Consider the following 26708-nt stretch of genomic DNA (forward strand, 5'->3'; position numbering starts at 1 on the left):
TCAAAAATAATATTGAATGAAAAAAAAAAGCCATATGTTGAATTCTGATGTAACTTCTCTTAAAAGTGTAGTCTATAAGTTGTAGAAAAAGTGGTATCGGTGCATCCCTAGTTAGTTGTGTTTAAACTCATTCCTAATTTTCCTAACACATTCGCAGCCTCTTCACAGGAACTGGTTTATGAGCACGTTTCACAACAAAATTCCCGTTTGTTGCTGCTGCCTGTACGGCACTATCTGTAGTTTTAAGTGTTGTATTGTGTTGATACTTGTTGGAAGCGCTTCTAAAATCCCCTCCAGCTCTGATATGACTTCCCGTGTGTTTGTGGCGCCCCCAGGTGGCGGAGCGGGCGCTGTACTACTGGAACAACGAGTACATCATGAGCCTCATCAGCGACAACGCGGCCAAGATCTTACCCATCATGTTCCCCGCGCTCTACCGCAACTCCAAGACCCACTGGAACAAGTCAGTCTTTGCCACTTGATTTGAAACTCTGCAAGTCTCTCTTTCTGTAATCCTCATATGGTTTTGCCCTGTTCATGAAGAGTTACAATTAGGACCCACTGAAGCGCTCACTCGTGCCTGTTAGTCTTTTCAGAAAGCCCGTTACCGCCAAAGAAGGAAGAATTGGAAGGAAGGATCTTATTATATTTTTATGTTTAGCTCCTTCATTTTCCTGAAAACCCCCAAATAAGATTCAAATTCTTCGTCTTGAAAGGCAAAAACTCACGAAAGGCAAAGAGACCCTGAGGCGCTCTCTGCATTTAGAGGAGGATTTACTGTAAACGTGTTTCATCAGGGTTGATTTGGCATCGCACATATGTGTCACATTTAAAATGGAGACGACTCATGCGAACAGAATCATGTGACTAATGCCATCCCGAGGAAAAAAGTACGATATTTACACAGCAGATATAATTCAAACCAGACTGGAGAAAAAACTAGCTGAATAAACCGTTTCACCAGCCATAATGTCTGTTTACTTCAGGGTCATAAAACTCCGTCATGAGCTATTTTTATCCGTCATTAATTAATCTCTCATGTGCATTTTTGTAGGTGTTTAAAGAGAGATGCCTATTATTTATGTTTGGAAACTCGAGAGATGGAGCTAAACTAAACATGGTTTCTGAACAGAATCATTGAACATGAATTTTGCAACAGAAGTTTGTTTAAACTCGTCCGTAAAAGTATCAAAGGAGGACGACTAATTCACAGGATCATCTGCTCATCAATATGAAGTCTCATATTTCACTAAGACAAATGCAAATTGGAGCTTATTGTTCTCAACTTGGTGTTTCAAGCAGTACTAAGTAACTCTTGCCCCTAGAGGCCTTCAGCACAACTGCAGGTGTTGTAGCATATTGCAGTTTTTTACTCATTAATTGTCAATACTACGCTGACAGAAAAGACAAAGGGACAGAGGGATATTGTGCATCCAATTACACAATGGAAATCATTTTTTTCACTCAAACTTGGCTGTAAATGCTGTTTTAGTGACGCTAGCCCGCAGTTAGCTTTACCCGTTAGCCTGTTAGCTTATTTTTCGTGATTCTATTTGTGTGTATTGGCTGCTCCGGTCCAGTGGCAGTCAAGTTGCAATTGCTGCAAGTTGCAGAGCTGTGTTTAATTTGCTTCTTAATTTTCAATTGGGGACGGCCTTCAAAATTTCTTACATTTAAAAATATTCTGTAATTGACAGAATCTTTGGTTAGTGTGACCGCTGGCTTCATGATACAGTGTAGAGCGATATCAGCCATTTTAAATGGCTACAAATCAACGGCTAAAAATGGCCATCATAAAAAATGACTTGTGTAAATAGTCAATTGACTCTGTGCATCAGGGCTGCAACTAACGATTATTTTGGTAAACGATTAATCTACGGATTATTTTTACGATTAATAGATTAATCGCTTGGCTGTGGAAGGTGCATGGAAATTGTATTTTTTCCATTTTTTTATCACATAGAGCTAAAGTGACGCCGCTTGAGGACATGTTGATGGAGTAAACTTAAAGTAAACGTTTGTACAAGGCTATTTGTGCTAATTCTGCTTTCTGATTGGACGAGACAAAGACAGATATTTATGAAATTTACAATGTACAAAACACTGCAGACCCTCACTTTAAAAATAAAGTAGGTTTTCATCCAAAAAACATAATTTTCATGTCTTTTTTGCTCTACTTTAGTCTGTGTTTACTAGAAAACAATTAATCGATTACTGAAATAGTTGACAACTATTTTAGTTATCGATTAATTGTCGATTAATTTATTCGTTGTTTCAGCCCTACTGTGCATAACTTTAAATCATAACAACCTCGCCCAAGAAGTGACTTCCTGTTTCCATCCAGCACACCAAAATAAAAGCACCATCTTATTCATTAGTTCAACTTTCTTTCTGCCCAACTCTTAACATTTTTATTATATTCTTGTAATGTTGCAAGTACCTGCTGAACTAATCAATGAGACGAGCTGTGTGCTTTTATTTTGTCGTGCTGGATCGAAACAGAAAGTCACTTCTTGGGCAGCGATGTTTGGATTTGAAGTTGTGCACAGAGTCAATTTCTCAATATATACATCAAGGCATAAGACCGTTGAGAACTGTGAAAGTGAAGACCCAAGTGAGCTGTTTAAAATACTCAGCGCTTCAGTGGGTAAAAAGCGTTTCCTAGAATCGAGTGCTCTTCAGTGTCCGATCGAGCGTGTCCATGAAAGAAAAAAGAGCTTTTATGTTTCTAGGCAACATCTTCTGTTCGCTTAAATGAACAAAGGCAGCATGATTTATTTAAAAGTGCTGGTCTCTGCCCTCCGTCTCAGATCCTCAAATCAAGCCTCTCATTGAAAGCGTAAACATTCTTTGTCATTGTGTTCAGGACGATCCACGGCCTCATCTACAACGCCCTCAAACTCTTTATGGAGATGAACCAGAAGTTGTTCGACGACTGCACGCAACAGTTCAAAGCCGAGAAGAGCAAGTAAGTAAAGCCTCGGAAAGAAAAAAAAAGCAATCTGTGTTTAAATGTCACTGACTTTGCTTGTCTTTTTCTGTGCGCGCCAGAGAGAAAGCCAAGTGGAAAGAGAGGGAAGACGCCTGGCTCAAAATAGAGAATTTAGCAAAGTCGAATCCACAGGTAAATGCCACATTTTACTCTCTCTTCCTTTAATGCTCGGTATTTATAGCTGTGATGCCGTGAAAGACAAACTAACAGGTTAGAAACGGGCGAGAGGCTCAGTTTTACTTTCCCAGTGATAATGTCTGTTGTTCAGGGCTTCATTTGCTGGGGCCCAGGGCAAGAGGGTTTCACATGCCCCCCTCCCCCCCCCCCCCCCCCCCCACACACACACACACACACCAAATGTTATACCATAAAATGAATGACTTACAAGAGGAAATAGGCTAATTTTAATCATATATTTCAGGATTTAAACAACTGTCACTGCTGCTATGTCATATAAAGCTGTAAAACATGACAAATACTTTCAAATTGCTTGAATTGTTTTTCACAGTAGGGCCGGTGGGATATTTGGATTGTTAGGGACACTCAAGATTTTTGGGAATGACTGAGATAGAAGTTATTTTTCACCAAGAAAAACACCCATCATGAAGGTTTATTTTTTCTATTTATTGATACATGTTTTTAGTGATATAGCACTTTTCATAACAAACAAGTTAAAGAATTACAATATTTTCTGTGTGTGGGTGTGCGTGTGTTCTTGTGACATTGTGAGGACCAGTTTGAGTTTTTAACCATCAGAGTGAGGACATTTGGGTGGTCCTCACTTATTTGAAAGACTGTTTGAGGGTCAGATGTGGTTTTAGGGTTAGAATTGGTTTTAGGATTAACATTAGGGTTAGGGGCTTAGGGTTCAGGGTTATGAGTGTCCTCACTAAAATAGAATTACAAACGTGTGGGCGGGAAAAGTGCTATATAAATCCAAGAGATTATAATCATTCAAATAAAACCAGGGAATTAAGCGAGAGGATTCTTTTGCACAGAAGCTAATTAAATTTCCCTTGAGTTCATGCTGTGAATCTCTCTGTAGTTTCTGACATATTTAGACCCGGCGGGATCAGACGGTCTGATGGATATGGACACAGACGGCCCAGTGATAGACGACGTCAACCTCTTGAAGAAAACGGTACAAGAGGAGGCCATACAGGTGAGACATGTCAACCGTGGATTTTTTTTTAATTGCAAATAATATTGCATTGGCAATTTATTCTTAACAAATAATAACTAATACAATCAAGAGCAAATTCTGTCTGCGTGCACTGGTGTATGAATGAGAGAGTGAATAGGTGACCAGTTCCTTACTGTAGAGCTTTTACGCTGGAGGGCGGGGCCTGATTAAGGTAGAAAAGTGCTATATAAGTACAGTTCATTTACATATTTATAAAACAATAAAATGAACAAAAAGACACAAAGACTCCCCGTTATCCGACCAGTAGCAAAATAATTTCATTTATATGAAAAAACCTGGATTTTCCCAAGAAATTAGAGTTAAAGGGGCTAGATGCAAGTTAGCCATTTTGTACTCACTACTGCCACCTCAGGTCATACGTGTAACTGCAGCTTCTATATTAAGCTCGTGCTTCGGACCGAATTCACACCTTTTATAGTGACAGTGCAGGATTTTAGAGGCAGTTGTGGTGAACAGGACTGAGCTCATCCGACACATTAGGACATGGCTGGAACATGTAGGGGGAGGAAAATACTTAGTTTTAACATTTTTAAACTCTGTATAGTCACTTTAAGAAGCATTTAAATACACTGCTGAAATTAAGACCAAAACTAGGGTTTCCACAGGGCGTCTCCAGTTCGGCTTTACCAAATCACTTTTTTGTTGCCTCCTTGTCACTTTTTTTTTGTTGCATTTTCATCCTTGTTTCGATGTTATTTTGCTGCTTTTTCCAAGAAGCTTCTAGATTTGGGTAATGTCAAATTGGAGAGAATGTGTTCGGGCGTAGGTTAAGAGATTATAACGCATTCAATTAATTGGTAAATGATGACATTGCTCAACAATTTTTACTAAATAAGTGCAAATTCTGGTCTAAAAATTGCCCATATTTTATTGCCCGTTTTGTCCAATTCTCTTTCCTGTTTCTGCGCCTGTAGCATTAAATAATAATATGTTTGATTGTAACAGTCAGACTCTGAACTTTTTTTGTAGATAAATACTTAAAGAAATGTGACTGTACATTTTTATTTTGGGGGCTGTTGTGTCTTGTTTGTACTAATCCTTAACGTATGCCTCTTACAAAAAGCATCTTTGTGTGCAGCCCACGAAAGACCATCGTAAGGAGCGGCCATTGATGCGGAGGAAATCCGAACTTCCCAAAGACATCTCCACGGTAACGGCGCTGGAGCTGCACCGGCGGGCGGAGGAGATGCTAACGCACGACGGACACTAAACATAGAGATATATGAAACTATAGAGACCACCGACCGACCAGCAGCTCCACCACCGGGGGAACGACCGGCCCCGCCCTCCAGCGTAAACGTCCAGTGTCCCACAGAGACGAATAGAACTCTAGAGTGGACTTTAACTCACTGAAATGAGAGCTAGTGCGGCGGCCATGTTGGAACAGTAGGTTTGACCCAAGCACATCGTGTATACAGCCAATAGAGCTGCACTTCATTTTGAGATATTATTTTAATAAATTTTATTCATTTGACTTTTTTTATTTGTGTCCAATGTCCAGTTTACCAAAAAAAATGGTCGTTACAAGCGACTTTTTTTGCGAAGCGAAGTTTTAACGTCACAGTAAAAAAAAAAACAGACCAGACTCTCCCTTTACAATCTTTTCATTTACAGAACTTAACCTGCCTGATACGTGTTACAGCAACATCTCCATAGCTCATAAGCTCCAAACTTTACAATCTTGGACTGTATTTTTAAGGTTTTTTTGTATTATCCAAATCCCCTTTGTAACTAATATATCAACAAAACAAAACCATACATTTAAAACTGGTTCTATCCATTATTTAGATTTTATATCGGAAAATATTAGCAATTTTTGGGCCATGTTTACACTTTTTTTTTTACATGAAAACATAAAATGGCAGAAAACTTACAACAGCTCTTCTTTCTTCTCATTGATGCCAGGAAGTTGTAATAAATATTGTCCAAACCTTTCTCATGGAGGGCTGCACAGGGGTGAAGGGCGGCCAGTGCAGTCAAACCTTCACCTGGGTGCATTTAGCAGAAGTTTAAAGGAATAGGCCACTGTTTTAAATATACTGAGATATGTTCTGAGCTTAGACGAGTTCATTTGTACCTGTCTGGTCTTCACGTGTGCCCTCAGTCACGTAAACACAGCACAGGCGGCATTTAGCCTCTCCCCCTCTCCTCTATAGCTCCAAACGAGGTGAAGATAGAAGCTACCAAGCCCTTCCACATTTTCCCTATTTAAATATGGTTTCATGAAGTGCTACACGATAAAGTATAATTGCACAAAATTAAACAATGTGGATTTTCTAAGCGGATAAAAGGTGAACTATATTGTAAGGCGTAGTAATACCAGGAGTAGTTCGGCTTTACTGCGCGGATGTATATCTCAGTATGTAAAAACGGTGGCCTATTCCTTTAACCGAGTGCCCTGTCTCCAGTTCAGCTTTACCCAAATTTAAAAGCGTCTCATCTGGAGAACAGTGTAGCGCCTCATTTGAAAGCTAAGACCTACAGTTCTGATCCTAACTTTTTTGCATTTTTTGTCATGGTTTTGATGCTTGTTCATTTTTTTTTTTAAACACTTTTTTGTCATAGTTTCGCCACATTTTTGTCACTTTTTTTCTCCACTTTTTTTCTCTTTTTTTTCCGTGTTTTTGTCGCTCTTTGGTCAGTTTTTTTGTTGCTTTTTTTTAATCACTTTTTGTTGTTGCTCTTTTTTTTTTTTTTGCATGTTCGCCACATTTTCCCATTTTTGTCACGTTCTCGTTGCTATAGTGACGTTTTTTCAAGCTTTTTAATTTTGGTGAAGCCAAACTGGAGAAAATGTGCTCGGTTCAGGTGGGGGGGTAACAGGTTAAACCATGTCCCATGTTTAGAACTTTAATACCAGCTCTTTTCCACAATAATAGTTGTTTAACCTGAAATAAAAAGGCAACGTGTGCCAATTCAGCAAGAAGCCACAAAGCTCCACAAAGGGAGCTTTGGAGCCGCACTTTGGGCCCCCGTGGTTTAGAAGTTACCAACTCTTGATTGCAGCCCTGAACAATGTTACAGTCTTAGCACACAATATCAATAAACAATAATGTGCTCATAGAAAGTCTTCATCACTCGCCGTAAACTGACTTTAAATGATTCATATTTGATTTTTGGGACTTTCACCTCCACACTTCTCTACGTCCTCCCTGCAAACACGGAGACTATTCATTTTTTTATTCTCTCAAATCAAGTGCCATCTCGGAAAGTATTTTGAACGCAACTCTGTCTTTTTTTTTTTTTAGTCTGTTTTGTGAAATCCAAAACGGTGTCCACATACACGAGCAGATCCAGGACAGTGACTTTTATATTTTCATTCTACAAAAAGAAATCTTTGAAGAGGTTTTATTTGTACCATTTAAATCTAGTAAATAAACAATTCTCAAATGATTGTGTGACTGTTTTGTGCGAAAGTCCAGACACACAACAGTTCACAGGTGTTTAAGATTACCTACTTGTATTGTTTGTTTCTGTATTCATTTAGTGCTGCACTGCCACCTCTGGTTTTGTGGCGTTATTAATAGTCCACTACTGACACCTAGTGGGGAGAAACTGTAATAGTCGCTCTTTATTTCAATGCCTTCTAGCAATATTAAGACTAACACATTGATAAGTAACTAGGAAGTAAAACAAAGTAAGATATCTAACCTGTATCACAAACACAAGCATCGATATAGTGATTGTCTTTAATGTCAAAATATCTTACAGGATTCTAATTCTTCATTGTTTACTCCACAAAATGTCCCATAGCTACACAGACATCCCCAAAGAATAAGTATCCCTCTGCCAAAGAGAGTTGCAGATTCCTGATGCATGGGAATATTAGATATAAGATTAAAGGTCTTTCTCTTTGCCTGATTTATTGAGCTTATAATCCCCAAAGACGGGGGCCGGAGGGTGGCCGGTTTGGGAACCTCTGGATCTTGTCTCTTCTGTTTACAGATGATGATGTTCTGCTGGCCTCATCAATTCAGGACCTTCAGCGGCTCTGGGGCAGTTTGCAGCAGCCGGGATGAGGATCAGCACCTTCAAATCCAAGGCCATGGTTCTCCGTTGGAAAAAGGTGGCTTCCCCTCCTCAGGTCGGTGGAGAGTCCTGGCCTCAAGTGGAGGAGTTCAGGTATCCCGGGTTTGTGTTCATGAGTGAGGGATGGATGGAGCGTGAGATCGATAGACGGATCGGTGCGGCGTCAGCAGTGATGTGGCCGCTGTATCGGACTGTCGTGGTGAAGAGGGAGCTGAGTCAGGGGGCACATCACCCCCACTCTCATCCATCTACATTGGCTCCCTGTAATCGTCTTACCTACAAATCCCTCCACTCCCTGGCCCCTCAGTACCTGTCTGACCTCATCCACAATTACGCTTCGCTCCTCCACCTCAACCTCAACTCGCTGTTCCCCACTCCAAGTTGCGGACCACGGGAGACAGAGCCTTCTGTGTCCAGGCCCCCACACTCTGGAACTCACTCCCTCCACACATACAAACAGTTGATGATATTGGGGGGGAAGAGAATTTTATTATTATTTTTATTAAAGTTCTCCCGGAACCGCCATCTTAACGTGGTGGAGGGGTTTGAGCGCCCGAATGATCCTGGGAGCTCTGTTGTTGGGGTCTTCGTGCCCCTGGTAGGGTCTCCCAGGGCAAACAGGTCCTAGGTGACGGGTCAGACAAAGAGCGGTTCAGAAGCTCCTTTTGAGAGACCAACAGGCCCGGTTAGAATCCTGAGGCCGTCCTTCTGTGGACCCACCACCTGCAGGGGGAGCCATAGGGGGCTGGTGCAATGTTTGGGCAGCTCGGACAACCGCCCCCACAACCCGGAAATGGAAAAATGGAAGAAAATGGATGGATGGATGGATTAAAGTTCTCGATTTAATGATCGATCTACGTTCCCACCCTCACCGATGGTCATGAGATCTGGGTAATGACCAAAAGGACAAGATTGCGGACACAAGCGGCTGAAATGAGTTTCCTTTCCCGGTGTGGGTGGGGGTGAGGAGCTCAGAGTAGAGCCGCTTTTCCTTCACGTCCTTTCAGATGCCTCCTGGTCGTCTGCCACAGGAGGGATTCTGGGTATGTCCCATTGGTAGGAGGCCACCGGGACGACCCAGGGTACACTGGAGGAACCACGTCTCTGTGGCCTCGAGATCCCCCCAGAACAGCAGCAGGAAGTCTGGGCAAACGGATGGGTGGATTTTATTTAGCAGACATATCGACATGCTGACATCTGCCCAGTTTGAGGGAAAGGCATCAGCCCATTATTATTTTTTGCCTCGTCACTGCAGGAATATCTCGCCTCACTGTCCTCTCTCCCTCTGCTTCTCCGTGACAGAATCGCTGCGTGAATAAATAAAGGATAAGTTTAGAGAATATCACGAACGCGACAACAACAGGACGAGGAGATGTCAGGACCATCGCCATGGAAACTGCAGGGAAAGTTTTTTTGGGCGAGCGGCGACCCCCGGCGAGCTCAATCGTCTTTTTAGTAACGGGAGAGATGAGTCACGGTGCAGGCGGGGGGTCCTCAGACGATCTGCTCGGAGCTCTTTCTACGATTACACGGCGGGGGGAAAAAAACTGCAATATTGAAACTAGAACCTGTGATGTACAACCGAGTCGTTACGCAATGTGCTTCTCATTAGTGGAGCCCTGGAAATCCGAAGTGTGGGCTCATTCGGCTGCCGAAACAAAAAAAGTCCTGGATGTAAGAAGAAATCACAGAAATGCCTTAATCGTTTCTACAAATGAGCACATTTTGTTAGCTGTTGAATCCTGCAACCCGATTTAAATCGAACGCTCTATCTCCATACAAATGAATAGGGAAGCCAGACGCAATACTAAACTATGCTGAGGTATGTTTTGTCCTTGTCATGGCCTTTATAGAGTATGTTGTCACTCGTATGTGGTCGATGGTTTGACAACAGCTGAAAACATCTGGATCGTTCATACTTGGTGGCTAACGCTAACGGCTATAGGAAAAATACATTAAGCAGGCTAATGCTCACGGACTCTGAAGAGTTGCCCGGACTAGCCGACTTGCTAACTGTCTGCAGACGGCATCTCTGGAATTGCCCATATATGGTCATGTTTGAAAACAGTCAAGGGGGAAAACAATTTGGAGAAAAATCTAAACTTTCTTTAATTATTCATAAAACTACTTCAACAAACACTGAATTCTGAATATAGTTTTCTACTAAAGAAAGAAACAAAGACATGGAGAGGAGCAAAGTAGTTACACAGCCCATAAATACATAAATAACAGAGAATGCTAACTTGATGCTACATGTTAGCATCGGGCTAATGCTAACGGTTAGCTAGCGCTAGCTCCAACTGCCGTTTTTTCACTTCTACTGAACAATCTGCTTTGAGAAAATATCCATATGGGCCCGATTTACACCTGACTATATTTGTATGTGATAAATAAGTTAAAGGGGGCCTATTATGCAAAATCGACTTTTTCAAGCTTTACATCATGTTATTAAGTCATTCCCTCATTAAAACCATGCCTGAAGTGTTGCCTGGGCACATTCACGTATTTTCGAGTAATCTGTAGAAACTCTGATGGCGGCCATTTTAGGGATAAAACGCCTGATTCCTTTAGGAAACGCCCTCGACCTCCAGGATACGCCTCCGACCTTTCGTCACCAGCCGAGTAACCAACCACTGCTCTTCAGCAGAACCCCCTCCCCGCAGTGTCTAGCCCTAAGACGTAAACAGAGTCATCATGGAGGATTAGCTCCATGTGTTGTGAACCGGAGCCACAGCAGACTTTTACAAAGACACACATCAGTGTTTCTGTTACCGAAACACCCAGGATTAAAACCGGTGACAAGAACACTTATTTCAGTGTCTGGTTCTGCGCTGGGCCTTGATGATGCACAGAGCCTCCGGAGAAAGCTAATGCTAAGCTAAACCTCGAGTCATCACGTGAAAACGAGAAATATGCACACATAAAGTCAATAAAACCACCACACACATAAAGAACCGTTTAACAATGATCACACACGGAGCCTGGCTTGTTGATTTGGAAGTTTATTGCTCACATTTCATCTACAATGGGTCATAGCCGAGTGGCTTTCTCCCGGAGCTAACAAGCTAGCCGCGATAAGCTAACGGGAAAATTCACTGAATACAAGCATATTATGCATTGAAAACGTCACTAAAACAGGCAACTGCTTGAAGCAGCCTTTATGATGATGACACACGGAGCCTGGCTTGTTGATTTCGTAGTTTATTGCTCACATTTCATCAACAGTGAGTCGTAGCCGAGTGGTTTTCTCCCGGAGCTAAGGCACTATTAGCCGCGACAAGCTAACAACCTTCACCTTCACAACATTCATTGAAAACAGGCAGCATATTATGCACAAATAACGTCAATAAAGCCGGCAACTACTCGAAGCAGCCTTTACGATGATCACACAATGAGCCTGGCTTTACACATTTGTGGTTTATTACAGACTTTTCATCAACAATGAGCTGTAGTCGATTATAACAAGCTAACGGGTAACCTCGAAAAACCATTGTCCACCTGCACAGATAATGTCCGTCTTTGAATCGTATGGGCTCCTGCAGATCCTGGTGTCGTCCATGGGGGTATAGTTAGAGATCCATAGGGCATGGCAGATGCAAAGAGATAGCCTCCAAACCGCAGTTATTTTTCAGGCAAGAGCCCCTTCCAAGCGTCCGGTGTGGAAGGTTCGTTTCCAAATAATATCCTGTGTGGCCATTGTTCACAAAGTGATAAACAGTAGGTCCTTTCCAACAATAAAAATTAAAATGCACCGATCGTAGTTTCAATACTGTACGCAGACAACGAGCGCAGTGTTGTTGTGATGCCACAGACAGCGTGTGGAGGGGGCGTGTCGGAAAGGGTCAGAGGTTCTTAAAGAGACAGAGGCCTATTTCAAGTCATTTGCTACGCCATTTTGAAAGAGCAATTTTATACAAGGCAGTTATTCTAATTTACTGCATTGACAGACCAACAGAAGGTTTCGTCATCATTGTAGTGTGCTATAGACTGGTGCTATATGGCTGAAAAAAGCATAATACCCCCTCTTTAATATTCCACCAGAAAATGGCTAAAAAGAGTGAAAAAATGTGCTTCTCTAAAGATCCTATTTTCCCCCTTAGCGAAGCCACGCCCCCTTCTATGACGAGTTGCCGTCTGTATCTATACGTTAGGATCAAAAGCTGCTTCTTCTTTTAGCCTTCATCTATGATGAGCCCAAAGAATGAGAACAGGTTGTTCCATCCATGGATTTCTTCTTCCCTGATGGATTGATAACCACAGAGTCCAGATCTCAAACGCGTTGAGAATCCTTGGGATGTGCTGGAGAAGGCTTTGTGCAGTGGTCACACTCTCCCATCATTAATACAAGATCTTGGTGAAAAATGATTGCAACACTGGATCTTTTGAAAATATTAGAGCTTGTGACGTTTTTTTGTTGTTGTCAGGCAATGTAATTATAACTGTAAAGGAGTAATCAGAGTTCCATCCGTCTGTCCGTCCATCCATCAGTCCATCCGTCCAAGCTGCCCAAATCACATTGCACCAACCCATGGGTTTCAGGATGGGCAGGTGATCTACACATTGTGCAATCTTTCACGAAGACTTGACTCAGATGTGGCACTTTAGGCTTGGGAGTGGACAATCGGGTGTAAAGTCTCCCCACCAATAGTAACACCAAACCTACGCCCTTGCACCAGCCCCTTATGGCTCCTCCTGCAGGCGGTGGGTCCCCTGGAGCACGGCCTCACGATTAAACGGGCCTGTTGGTCTCTCATAAGGGACTTCTGAACCGCTCTTTGTCTGACACGTCACCCAGGACCTGTTTGCCATGGGAGACCCTACCAGGGGCACGAAGCCCCCGACAACAGAGCTCCAGGATCATTCGGGCGCTCAAACCCTTCCAACACCTTAAAGAGGCTAGATGCAAGTTAGCCATTTTATACTCACTACTGCCACCTCAGGTCATACGTGTAACTGCACCTTCTATATTAAGCTTTAAGGTAGTGGTTCCAGGAGAGGTAATCAGACTGCTACTCTTAAAAACACAATAAATGCTGCCTCAGTCAAATATTTCAGACATTAAAAGCTTTTCTAAATAAAAACATATAGTAGCTACACAGATGGGTTTTGTGTTGAGAAGTTGGAAAACAAAGATATTGCACTTTCAAGAACACATGTTGCTCTCACAAAGAATGAACCGGTACATAATGGACTGATCTCAGAAGCCACAGTCCTGGGATATCTAACTTTAATTTGACATTATTATGGCTAATGACGATGATTATTGTGTTATGACAATGATAACGATAAGAAGAAAGAGTATTGTTGCTGTTCCATTTGGTGTTGTTCTCTGTTGCTTTGTTCTGTTTTGTCTGAGCTCCTTTCTCTGTTTCCTCCTCTGCCTTATCTTTCTTCTGTCATTTGTCCTTTAAGTTTGGTGTAAAAACATGTTTTGGGGCAAAGCGTGTTGACACGAGCTACTGTAGTCAATATCGGAGTCCAGAGCGATTATCGTTTGAAAATATGATTGGGAAACTGCAGATAAAATATTTGGCAATATTTCAGAGGAGATAACGGCAGGATGTTGAACTCTCCAATGATCTGAGGTCAAACTGTGGACTGCGCTCGCTTCTCACACAGAGGACAGTGTGACTGACCTAAAAGGTGGGTAATAATAACATTTTTATTTGTTAAAGCAGTGCTAAGTAACTCTTGCCCCTAGAGGCCATAAGCGCCACTGCAGGTGTTGCAGCATGTTTTGTTTTTTTTACGAATTAATTGTCCGTGAGAGTAAATACTACGCTGACAGAAAAGACAAAGGGAGAGAGGGATATTGTACATCAAATTACACAATGGAGATCTTTTTTTTTTCACTCAGACTTGGCTGTAAAAACTGTTAAAGTGACGCTAGCCCACAGTTAGCTTTGCCCGTTAGCTTGTTAGCTTCTTCTTCGTGATTCCATTAGTGTGTATTGGGGCCTCTTAACCTCCACCTTAACCGAGTGTATTTTCTCCGGTTCGGCTTTACCCAAATCTAAAAGCTTCTGGACTGGAGAGCAACAGTGTATCGCCTCATTTGAAAGTGATAACTTTGGTTTTTAAGCTTTTTTTTGGTCGTGTTTTCACCAAATTTTTGTCGACCTTTTTTGTCATATTTATAAGTTTTTTGTTGATTTATTGTCACGATTTTGTTGAGTTTTGGTTGTACGTGTTGTACTTTTTTCATGGGTTTTTGTCACATTTTTGTCTATTTTTTGTAAATTTTTTGTCATGTTTTTCATTACTTTTTGTCGTTTTTTGTGAAGCGTTTTTGTTACATTTTTGTCACGTTTTTGTCAAGTTTTTGTCAAGTTTTGGTTGAGTTTTTGTCACTTTTTTCATGAGTTTTTGTCACATTTTTGTCTATTTTTTGTTAATTTTTTGTCACGTTTTGATGACTTTTTGTCACTTTTGTGTAGAGATTTTGTAGAGTTTTTGTTACATTTTTCTCAAGTTTTTGTTGAGGTTTTGTCATATTTTTGTCACGTTTTTGTTGAGTTTTTGTTAAAAAAATTCAAGTTTTGGTCACATTTTTGTCACTTTTGTGTCACTTTATGTTGTGTTTTCATCCTCGTTTTTGTCGCTATTTAGATGCTTGTTTATTTACCTTTTAGATTTAGATAAAGCCAAACTGGAGAAAATGCGCTCGGTTCGGTAAGAGGTTAAAGGATCTTTCTGGGGTTCTGTGATTCTGTCTTGAGTTCAGAGCTCAAGTGCAACACGGCATAAACACCAAAAACACCTGAAACAAACCAAACCGTTCTCCGTGACCTGCCCTGGAAAGACCCCTTTTATACAACCTTGTTCTAAAACAGCAGTATCTGGCAAACACTGACGATAAGAACTCAATAACAATGTTTCTTCACCTCATTCCCTTGTAAAGCCCCTATATATGTCTGCATTCTGCTGTGAAGGCCACAGACTCCTGTTCTCTGCTCCTGTATGTGGGGCACCGGGGACGGGGCCTTTGTGCTGTCGAGACGCTCATGCAACAGGCCACAGACCTGCGTTAACACCGCATCCTTGTCTGACTGTCTGAACATGAGATTACGCTTCTGTAACACCATCCACGCTCTATATATTGAGCTAATCCTTGACCCCGTGGAAAGAGGCGAAGAGAAAAGACTCGCCGTACAGTAACGCAGATGTTTTCCCTTTTTGAAGAAGAATTAAGGCGAAACAGAAAGGGGCAGATCTAATTTATTTCATAACAGTTTTACACGAGTTATGGAATGCAATCATGTGTCCCTGCAGGCGTTCAGAACAAATTAAAGTTTTGCAGAGCCTTCTCTGTCAAAGCCACGCCACTGCAAAGCTGTTGAAAAAGAAAAGCAACTTGTTAGACCTTAGGGTTTTCCAGGAGGAGCTGGGAACAGGGGAAGATACATAAATCTAAAAGCTGTCATTTCAAATGTATATCCTGTCAAAGGAAAGCCGCAAACCAGAGGTGGTAGAGGCAGCCAAAATATGACAAGACAGACAAGAGTCATGTACAAGTAAAAGGCAGTGACCGAAATGCGTAAATACTGGAGTAAAAGGGAAAAAGTACTCAGAGAAAATGATACTTGTGAACTTTTTGTTCCTTTCTTCATCATTTACTAATTGTGTTTTATCTCTTATTTCATGATGCTTGTTGAGGCTCCAAAGGTTCTCAACAGGGTTGAGGTTAAGGGTTTAGGGGGTCCACATCATGAGTTTGTCTCCTTTTTATGCCCATAGAAGCCAGTGATGCAGAGGTATTCTTTACAGCAGGACATGGTGCGTTGTCATGATGAAGATGATTTTGTTCGGGAAAGCACGGCTCTTCTTTTTGTAGCATAGAAGAAAGTGGTCAGTCAGAAAGAGGGCCTAATGGGGCTGACCAGCTCTCTCCTCATGATTCTGACCCAAAGCATGACTCCGCCCCCTCCTTACTGACGTCACAGCCTTGTTGGGACATTGTGGCCATTCACCAACCATCCACTACTCCATCCATCTGACCATCCAGGGTTACACGGCCTCATCAGTGAACAAGACTGTTTGAAAATGAGTCCTCGTGTATTTCTGAGCCACTGCAGCCGTTTCTGTTCATCAGCTTCAATTAACAGTTTAGGGGAGGCCCGGATAGAAGGTTTATGCACAACTGCAGCCTCTGGAGGGTCATACACCTTGATGTTCGGGAGACTCCAGAGGCACCAGCAGCTTCAAATACCTGTATGCTGCTTTGTAGCAGCTGTTCTATTAATCTGATGTATTTGTCTGGCAGAAACCGTCCATATTATGCCTTTATCTGCACAAACCTGTGTGTGTCTGAATCATCCACAAGTCTTTTAACAACAATAGCAAAGGTTTTCATACCTAGACCAAGGCATTCAACTATTTCACGCCTTTCATCAGCAGAGAGATCCTTTTTCTTTCCCATATTGTTTGAAAATGATGATCTGCATAATAAAGTGGAACACCCTTTTTCAGTACTTTTTCCCTTCACTGGGCTTAACCTGAAAACTAATCATCCCAGATCTCTGAGATTAATGTCAGTGATTCAAAGAGCCCTGAGACACAAAACCATCCATGAGTTTCTTTTTTTTGTGTGACCTTTTTGACACTGAAATACAATTTGCATAATAATTTGGAACGCGGTGTATTGGCTTTAATGTTTTTTCGCTTTTAATCATGTCTTGCTTCTGGTTTAGTAATATTTGATTTTCTTGTGCAGCGCTTTGTAAACTCTTGTTTATAGAATGTGCTCCAGAAAAAAAGTTTGATGGGGTAAATGATGAGAAACAAAACAAAAATCCTAATATTTCCAAAGAAAATACCCAACAAATATGGGCGCGGAACTGTAAGTAGCTACATATTTTTGGTGACTTTTTTTTTTACTCAAGTAAGAGTAAAGGTAGTTTACTCAAGGAGAAGTATAAAGTAGTGAATGATATACTCTACTCTAAGTTCTTCAAATTGTACCTGCACAGTAAACCAGCCTGCACAGGTACATATATTCTGATTCAGGTAGTAGTTGTTTTATTAATAGCGCAGCAGGTCTCTCTGGCGTCACAGCTCCAGCCTCTGAATATGGAGCACCATGTTCCACCGTGCAACAGTCTGTACTAGATCTGCCTTTGTGGAGAACTTATACTTCTCATACTACTGCACTACATTTGAAAGATAAATATGATACTTTCTACTCCATTACATTTCTATACAGGCTCCGAAGTAATTTTGTCCTGTAGACGTGAGAAGCCAGCACTCAAAGATAACAGTTAGCATGTAGCATTACGCTAACATTAGGATTACGTTCTCAGTTATTAATGTATTTACAGAGGGAACCATATATTTACATACACATACATATAAAGCAGATTTAGATTTCTTTCCACAAGCTTCTCACAACAGTTGGCAGGAGTTTTGGTGTAACTGAGACTCATTTGTAGACCACCTTGCCTGCCTATATACATTTTCACCTGGATTGAGATGCGGACTTTGTGATAGTCACTTCAAAACATTCACTTTGTTTTCCTTAAACCACTTTGTAACCAGTATAGACCATTTGCTTTGGGGTCATTGTCCATTTGGAAAACCCATGTGAGCCCAAGCTTTAACTTCCTGGCTGATGTCTTGAGATGTTGCTCCGATATTTCCACATTGAGGGTTGTTCCACAAGGCGCGACCCGGCTGCACATGGCATGATCTACGTGCACGTATCGACTCTACCCCACTCACACTTCTGTTTCCACCACACATTTGTTGTGGGCGGCGCCCCCACGAGGAGCAGGCTGTACAGATCGTCGTTAAAAGTTTTAAGAGCCGCGATGAGAACAAATGTGGACAAATACTGCCTTCTGGTGGGACTGAATCATTCAGAGGTGCCAAGCTGTATTAAAACAGAAAAGAAACCGCTAAATACAACTGTGAAGGTAAGCTACAGGCAAATGTTACGCTAACATCAGCTAAAGCTGCGCAAACAGTGGCTAAATGCTAATATTGGCAAAATCTCCAATCAATAGTGAGGGCTTGTCCACTCTCTCGTTGCCAATCAGAGGCCAGAGTCTGTTCACGTCACATCAGACACGGGCTCGCGCACTTTGGCGGTCGGTCCCAAAACCTATACCTGGTCAGACCAGTTTGGCCCTGGCCTTTGTTTTGGAGAAGCTCGACAAAGCGGGTGAAAGAGCCATTCGGCTGACACGCACCTGTATATGGAGCTATAGTGTTCTTTCTATTTCTATTTTGTGAAATTCATCAGTCCCTCCCGCAGCCAAACAACCCCACAGCATGATGCTGCCCCCCCCATATTTCACAGTTGAGATGGTGTTCTCAGACTGCAACCCCTTTTTCCTCCAAACGTGGCGATATAGTAGAAAATATAGTTTTCCATCAGGCCACAGGATATGTCACCAAAAAGTCTTTATCCTTTTATTATTTGCAAACTGTAATCTGGCTTGGCCCATGTCGGTACAGGACTTGTTTCACTCTGGATCATGTCAACTCTTACCATGTCCAGCATCTTCACCAGGTCTTTTGCATCTGCCAAAAAAAATGACAAAAATGTGACAAAAATGTGATGAAAAGAAGTTTATATAAGTTTTGAAAGTCTTAGCTTTCAAATGAGGCGTCACTCTGGCCTATAGGTTGTAAGCTCCAGTCGAGAAGCTTTTATGATCCACTGGAGATAATGTCCAGGGGTAAGAGGTCATAATTTTGGCCTTATTCATCTACTGACTGAATACTTTTCGCTTCCCCGAGGAAACCCCGCCTGTAACTCCTGAACACGGCGTACGTGAACTCTTTCGGGCGGTCGATGACGTCAGAGCCTCGTAATAACGCTAATAACCGCCGCCTCGTGTGCGTTTAATCTGCCGGAGATCAGAATCTGAAACCAGGCTCCGGGACGGCTCCGTGTGTAATCCGAGACGACGGGGAGGACGACATCTCATCTGCATCTCCCGCGGATAAAACATCTCGTAGCAACCGCGTTTCCACGGCGACCCGAAACAGATGCCACGCGGAGGTGACGCGCCGCCAAAACCGGGGAGAAAAAAAAAAGAACCCCCCCCCCAAAATACATAAATAATTAATGATTAGACAAAAGAGAGTGATTCATCAAAGTTTCCATGTGTCTCTGACTGAGTTTCATAAGGGCTGACGCAGGAGCTCAGATAAACATGAGGACGCTTCTGTAAACTCAAGAACAGCTACAAGCGCATTACATTACATTGTTTTTAATAATAATAATAATAATAATGTATATGATGACTTTTTAACCAGGCTTAAACATCACATAAATGAACCATAAGGAAAATACACTGAACAGACAAAAGGCGTCCAAAAAGTTTCCTGGTGTAGCTGACTTGCTAACATCAGATGCCATTTCTACATATTTATTCACATAGTCCCCTCCTGGAACCGCCACCTTAACGTGGTGGACGGGTTTGAGCGCCCGAATATCCTAAGAGCTCTGTTGTCGGGGTCTTCGTGCCCCTGGTAGGGTCTCCCATGGCAAACAGGTCCTAGGTGACGGGTCAGACAAAGAGCGGTTCAGAAGAGGATGGATGGATGGATGGATGGATGGATGGATGGATGGCAAACGTCCTGGGTGACGGGTCAGACAAAGAGCGGTTCAGAAGTCCCTTATTAGAGACCAACAGGCTTGAGAATTGTGAGGCCGTCCTCCTGTGGACCCACCACCTGCAGGAGGAGCCATAAGGGGCTGGTGCAATCCCCTGGAAAAAGGTTTGGCTGTTGCCTAGAAAAAGACAATCTTTTCTGTCTTTCAAAAAAGCTTACAACGGTATGGTCGCTCCATTTCCTCATTGGATTATCACAAAGCTGTTAAAACTTATGACATCTGTGAAATATCTGGTGTGTTCCATCTAAACGTTTCTGGTTGATGTTTCAGTGACTATCTGATCGGGACTGGACTCACAAACCTGCCACATAACTTTTATGGCTGAAAGTCCTTTCTACTGACCAGCATCACGCTCATGGTTTTGAATGTTGTCGCCACTTTTGGATGCCTTTGTGAGGAAATGGTTAGACCATGGTTCATATGTGGTGGAAGAGACGACTTCGCACTTTGACACAGGAATTACTGAGAAATTATCAATGAAATAAGACTGATCTGCATTCTGGATGCCGCAATGGAATTTCCGGCTGCCCTCCACCTCAGCTTTGAACTGTGGGACCCTTGGAGTGTTGTGATGTCACGTGAACCTATTGGCCTATGTCCTACACCTGGGATCATGACGTCGAAGGAAGTAGAACAAGCTGAGCGACGGAAAGCTAAATATTTTCACTTGGTGTGAATGTGACTCGACAGCTTTGGTCCTTTGAAGAGAATTGGATGATTCTCGAAACATCGGGCAACTATGTAAAGCATGTCCAGTTGAATCGATTTAGCTTTCTCTGTCTAACTGGATGATTGAGGTCAATCTTTGTTAGAATCATGGGATTTGCAGCAATAATAACCTAAATGAAGATTTAATAAAGTAAAATACTGGAGTTGTTGTTCACATTAAAACACTTGGACACCACAGTGAGTGAGATATTCACCTATAGTGACTCAACAGCTAATGGAGTTGTTCTATTTCTTCTCTTTTCCTAATGTTTTTAGCTAATGTTAGTCAATGTTTTCATGGACTAACATTAGCTAATGGCTCATCGTCATGGTAGCAGTGGATTTTCTCAAACTCAAGAAATGTTTACAGTGATTTGACTGAAATACTGAAGTTCACACTGACTAACAGATAGATTCAGACTGTGTTTCATGGTCAAAATGATCCGTTTTTGTTTTGTCTGTCAGTCGCCTTATGTTGACAGGAAAGTGACAGTCAATGTGTCGTCTCTGTCCAGGGCTGAAGCTTCACCTCCTGTTTGAGTTTGTGGAAATGTCTAAAGTCTAAACGCTGAGAGCTTTGGTGAATGAGCGTCTGAAGAGATTTCTGCGCTGTTTGAAAGAGCCACAGCGGAGAATGAGGAGGAACTGTGTCTGAACTGTGAGGATTCAGAGGCTCCTGGACCAGGCTCTGAGCAGAAGAGTCCTGATGAACCCGGGTCTGAACCAGGACTTTACAGAGACTGCCTGGATTAAAGAGGAGCCAGAGGAGCAGAGCGTCTCTCAGGAGGAGGAGCAGCTGCCAGTGTAGGCTCCAACACTTTACAACACACTGATGTTTCACTCACAAATGTTATTATTAAGTGTTTCTTTAAAGGATTTTCAGGTCTGTCCCAGAGTCTGGTGCTGTTGGACTGAAGACCGTAAACACCCACATAGAGGTCACGCAGGGACAGATCTAAACATGGCTTGAACACGCATGTGCAGAGCGGGGGAGGTGATCCTTGACAGCATGAAAGCTCGAAAGCATGAAAGAAAGAGAAAGAGGCTGTAGAAGAGGTGAGATATGTTCTTATGTTCTTATGTTCTGTGTGCTCAGTCACGCAAACAGACCAAAGACATTGTTAGCATTTAGAGCATTTTGTCATGATTCGTCTTTTGTTCACCTGTTTTTGTATGTTTTCTTCTGTTTGGTCTAGTCCTGTGTTTTATTTTGACGTGTGTTCTGTCTGTGTGATTTCGCTTTACTTCCCTTGTTACCTGCCTGCCCCGCCCTGATGTGTTTCACCTGTGCCCCCCTGTGCTTTATTCATACAGCATTTTCTGAGTGCATTAAATTGCCTTTAAAACATTCCTAATGACTCCAGAATGTTCACACCTTGGCCTAACCATTAAATAGAGGCCACCTGTGTGTAATCTACTCTCAGTATAATTTCAGCTGTTCTTTTAGGCCCTCAGAGCTGTGGTCCGAGTGTATTGGTCACTAAACAACATCATGAAGGCCAAGGAGCACACTAGAGAGGTCAGGGATAAAGTTCTGTAGAAGTTTAAAGCAGCGTTAAGTTATACAAAGATTTCCCTAGATTTAAACATCTCCCGGAGCAACTGTTCAATCCATCATTTGGAAATGGAAAGATTATGGCACCACTGTGAACTTACCAAGACACGGTCGTTCACCTAAACTAATAGACCGAACAAAGAGAGCACTGGTCAGAAATACAACAAAGTGCCCCAGGATAACTCTGGAGGAGCTGTGATGTCCTGCCGCTGAGCTGGGGGAATCTGGACATGGGACAACTATAAGTCGTACTCTACACAAATCTGGCCTTCATGGACGAGTGGAAGAAGAAAGCCATTATTGAAAGGAGGCCATAAGAAATCCTGTTTGAAGTTTGCTCTTGTATTTATACCCCTGTGTTTCCCTCGTCCTTTGTCGCGTCATTGTCTTCGTCAGCCCCGGTTTTTGGTTATCTCTGGATTTTGTTATTTTGGTTTTCGTCCATTAAACATCACCAGTTTTGTTGCAGTCCTGCATTTTAGGTTTTATTTTCTTCGTTCCACTTCAACCATGACACATTTAGCATTATCACACATAGAGGGAGAAGCCATGTAATAGCAACCTAACAATAGCTCTTATACTTAACCTGAGGAAGTTTGTGATACAACTGTTTATTTAAGAACATTATTTGGCTGCTCTTGTTCCCATTGTGACAAGCTTCATGTTGAGCCCTTTGAAAAAAAAATACACTACTGCCACCTCAGGCCATATGTGTTACTGCAGGTTCTATATTAAGCTCGTGCATGACACCCCTTCCGAACACGTTTTTGAGTGACAGTGCTGGATTTTAGAGGCAGTTGAACAGGTCTGAGCTCATTCTACACATGTACATGGCTGGAACATGTAGGGGGAGGAAAATGCATCATGTTAACATTTTTAAACTCTGTAAAGTCCCTTTAACCTATAAAAGGGCGTTACTACCTACGTTAGTTCACTAGGGTCAAAGTGTAAAGCCGTCAAGGCCAGTGACTGGGCAGTGCTGGGGGGAATCGTCACATGGCGGCCCTGGACTTTTTGTGGAGGTTTGGTCCTGTTTTCCCCCACCTGTGCGTCTTCCACGTCGTCTGCTGCTACAGAGCGCTCATGTTTGCTTCAGGCTCATGGTCCAGCTAAATCCAAGGAGTCGTGTGGAGGTGGATACATAAGCGTTCATTTTGTGGCCGACTGACTGGAGGTAAAAGCGGTTGGGGGAATGAGGACATTTAACATAATGGACATTCAAAGTGTTTATTTTTTGGTTTGCTGGACTGAAACATGAACTACAACAATGGATTTATTGGGCCACTATCACCTGTTTTTTAGAGTGACATCTTTAAAGTGACTATACAGAGTTTAAAAATGTGAAAATGATGTATTTTCCTCCCCCTACATATTTCAGCAATGTCCTAATGTGTAGAATGAGCTCAGACCTGTTCACCACAACTGCCTCTAAAATCCTGCACTGTCACTCAAAAAGGTGTTACTTCGGGTCCAAAGTGCCGTCATGCACGAGCTTAAAGGAATAGGCCACCGTTTTTACATACTGAGATATGTTCTTACCTAACCTTAGACGAGTTAATATGTACCTGTTTGGTCTTTGTCCGTGCGCTCTGTCACGCAAACGGAGCACATACGCAGCCTCTCCCACATGTCACATAGCTCCAAAAAAACGATAGAAGCTACCAAGCTCTTCCACGTGTTGCCTATTTAAATAAAGTTACGTGAAGTGTTTTCATGCGAAGTATATTTACACAGAAATGTAACATGTCGATTTTATAAGCAGATAAAAAGGGGTACTATATTGTGAGGTGTAATGATACGAGGAGCACAAAGTCCGCGCAGTAACTCCTAAAGACTACCCCCCGCTCACTTCCGTCAATAGAAGCTGCGTGACTTGTAGTACGTGCACTAGTAACAGAGAGCTATCGGCTAGCTAGTTTGAGTACAGTTGAGGAAGCATCAAGTTTTAGTGAGATAACTGAAATGAATAATTTGCGACGGCGGACTTTGTTGATGAGGAGGAATGGCTTACAGCGGATCCAGAGCCGTATCTTTTTGAGCCAGAATATACAGAAGAGGAACTTGCCTTGTTGGACCGTGAGAGGGAACAAAGACACGAACTACAGCAGACTGGAGCCATCGAAGAAAGAACACGGGAAAATAGCAACTGGTGGTGCAAATGTGACTGTTGCGAAAAGATGCCAAGTGAAATGGAGAGTCTGTGTTGTTCAGAGTGGGACCAGGCGTTGCCATCGGCCACGGGAGTCATTGTTCACCTGGAAGAGCCTGGACAAAGGCCTTGTGTCACGGCAAACGATGCGTTTGAAGCAATGATTCATCCCGCAGGAGTTGATTTTTTCTTTCGCCTGGACAAAGTAAATTGGAAAAAAAACGACCCACACTAAGTGGACCCGATGGCCAGCTTTCCCCAGAGTAAGTACGAAATGAAACCATTGAAATACGTTTATCATGTTGCCATGTATTAGTGCATATATTTAGCAAAAACTTGACGCTTCTTAAACTGTTCTCTGCTGGCGCTCTACAAGTCACGCAGCTTCTATTGACGGAAGTGAGCGGGGGGTAAGTCTTTAGGAGTTACTGCGTGGACTTTGTGCTCCTCGTATCATTACGCCTCACAATTTAGTGCCCCTTTTTATCTGCTTATAAAATCGACATGTTACATTTCTGTGTAAATATACTTTGCATGAAAACACTTCACGTAACTTTATTTAAATAGGGAACACGTGGAAGAGCTTGGTAGCTTCTATTGTGAGCTTTTTTGGAGCTATATGACATGTGGGAGAGGCTGCGTATGTGCTCCGTGTGCGTGACAGAGCGCACGGACAAAGACCAAACGGGCATATATTAACTAGTCTAAGGTTAGGTAAGAACATATCTCAGTATGTAAAAACGGTGGCCTGTTCCTTTAATATAGAAGCTGCAGTTACATGTGTGACCTGAGGTGGCAGTAGTGAGTATAAAATGTCAAACTTAAATCTAGCCCCTTTAAGCAATCCTAAAATAAAATGTCAATCAGCTAAACGAACCTGTGGTCCTTCTGTTATCTGTGATTGAACTAAGCTAAAACTTCCACTCTGTCACATTGACGCTCAAATCAAGGACAAAAGTAGGGGAGACCGGGGGGTATTTGTCACACCTTTTGTTCTAGAGTTCACTGCTCATCAACAGAAAATCCCACAAGAGTCAGACCTCGCTTCCTTTTTCCTGTCACACTGAGATAAATAGTTATTAACCGTCAAACACAACAAAATGACAATGCGCCCCATGTGCAGGGCAGGTTGTCACTATTGTTTTTAATGGTGGTTTTTGATGTGAATTTGAAATTTGATAAAGCTTTGTGACTTGTTTTGCTTTTTGAGATAAAACAAGGACAAACACACGGCCTCTATAAAAGCTGAAATAAAGTGATCAGAAAAACATATTAGACTCAAAGGGAAATAAATGTCCCACCGTGTTATATACTCCGTGGGACAAATAACCCCAGAGTGTCCACTTTAATGTAAGCTAGCTAACAAACAGCTTTAGCGTGTTAGCTCTAAAGCGGATCAAATCTAAGCTAACATCTCCGTCTTTCAGATCAGTGTCTTTTGTTTATGGCACTAACTAAAGCAGGGGTAGGCAATGTCAGGCCCGGGGGCCAAATCCGGCCCTCCAGCACAGAACCTCAGGCCCCCAAGATGATTTTGAGAAATATTATTGTCCAAAAAAGAGATCAAATACCTGTTGAAGTCTAAAAATGTGAGAAATAGTGTCAGTATTGTAATGTCCTGTCAGAACATCCCACTTGGTCATATATAATGTTAAACAGTGATTCTCTGCTGGTGGGTCGGGGCCCAAAAGTGGGTCATGGAACCATTTTCAGTGGGTCAAGAGTCTATAGGGAACTTTTATTCAATATTTGAAACTGCATGGAAACACTGACTATAATAACTATCTCATAATGTCAGTCTTAAAGGGAAATCTATGGCTAAGCTTGTGTGGAAAATACAACATTTTATACGATATATGACAAATGACAGTTTTATTTGGGTCCTCGGCTCGTCATCCGAGGGTAATGGTGGGTCCCAAAGCCACCTGAGAACCACTGATGTAAAACATTGGCATTTGCAGAAAATACTTCTTTACTTTAGGTAGAATGTTGAGGTGAAAATCGGAAAACGAGTCACACATTGAAAAGAAAACACGGTAAATAAAACGCCATTCCCACTTCTGTGATCTGACCATTTATTTATTAAAAAAAAAAACATTTGTTCATTCTCTTTTCACATGGACTTATTGCAATGCATTTTTCCAAAGTTACAGTCACACTCAAAACGAACGTCGCGCTAACATCGCTCCCGCTCTCGGTGTCGGGGGAAACATCCGTACCGGTTTTCTGGCTTTGGCCGTTTAAAAACCGGACTTCAAAGAGACACCAGAGTGGACGTGTTAGTGCACTGCGCGGAAAATGAACGTCAACATACAATTAAAGTGCTTCATTTTCAGAATCCTATTTTGAGTTTGCCTCTTGTGCAGCTTTTTCGCTTCCTGGAGGTTATAATGTTTATTATGAAATGCTATTTTTATGTAAATGTCTTATTCTCAGTTGGGAAATTGC

General features: G+C 42.2%; 1 protein-coding gene across 2 annotated transcripts in view; it reads left to right on the forward strand.

Moving 5' to 3' along the window:
- ppp2r5cb (protein phosphatase 2, regulatory subunit B', gamma b) overlaps positions 1-5706 on the forward strand; it is a 33900-nt gene extending 28194 nt beyond the window's left edge. For both annotated transcript variants that reach the window (XM_079572743.1, XM_079572744.1), the window contains 5 exons: positions 336-463; positions 2867-2968; positions 3052-3124; positions 4038-4154; positions 5275-5706. In XM_079572743.1, coding sequence (XP_079428869.1) covers positions 336-463; positions 2867-2968; positions 3052-3124; positions 4038-4154; positions 5275-5406 — 552 coding nt within the window. In that variant the 3' untranslated portion in view covers positions 5407-5706. The remainder of the gene's footprint in view (positions 1-335; positions 464-2866; positions 2969-3051; positions 3125-4037; positions 4155-5274) is intronic.
- Positions 5707-26708: the final 21002 nt, after the last annotated feature.

Source organism: Gobius niger, assembly GCF_951799975.1.
Source record: "Gobius niger genome assembly, chromosome: 15".
Classification (NCBI taxonomy): Eukaryota; Metazoa; Chordata; class Actinopteri; order Gobiiformes; family Gobiidae; genus Gobius; species Gobius niger.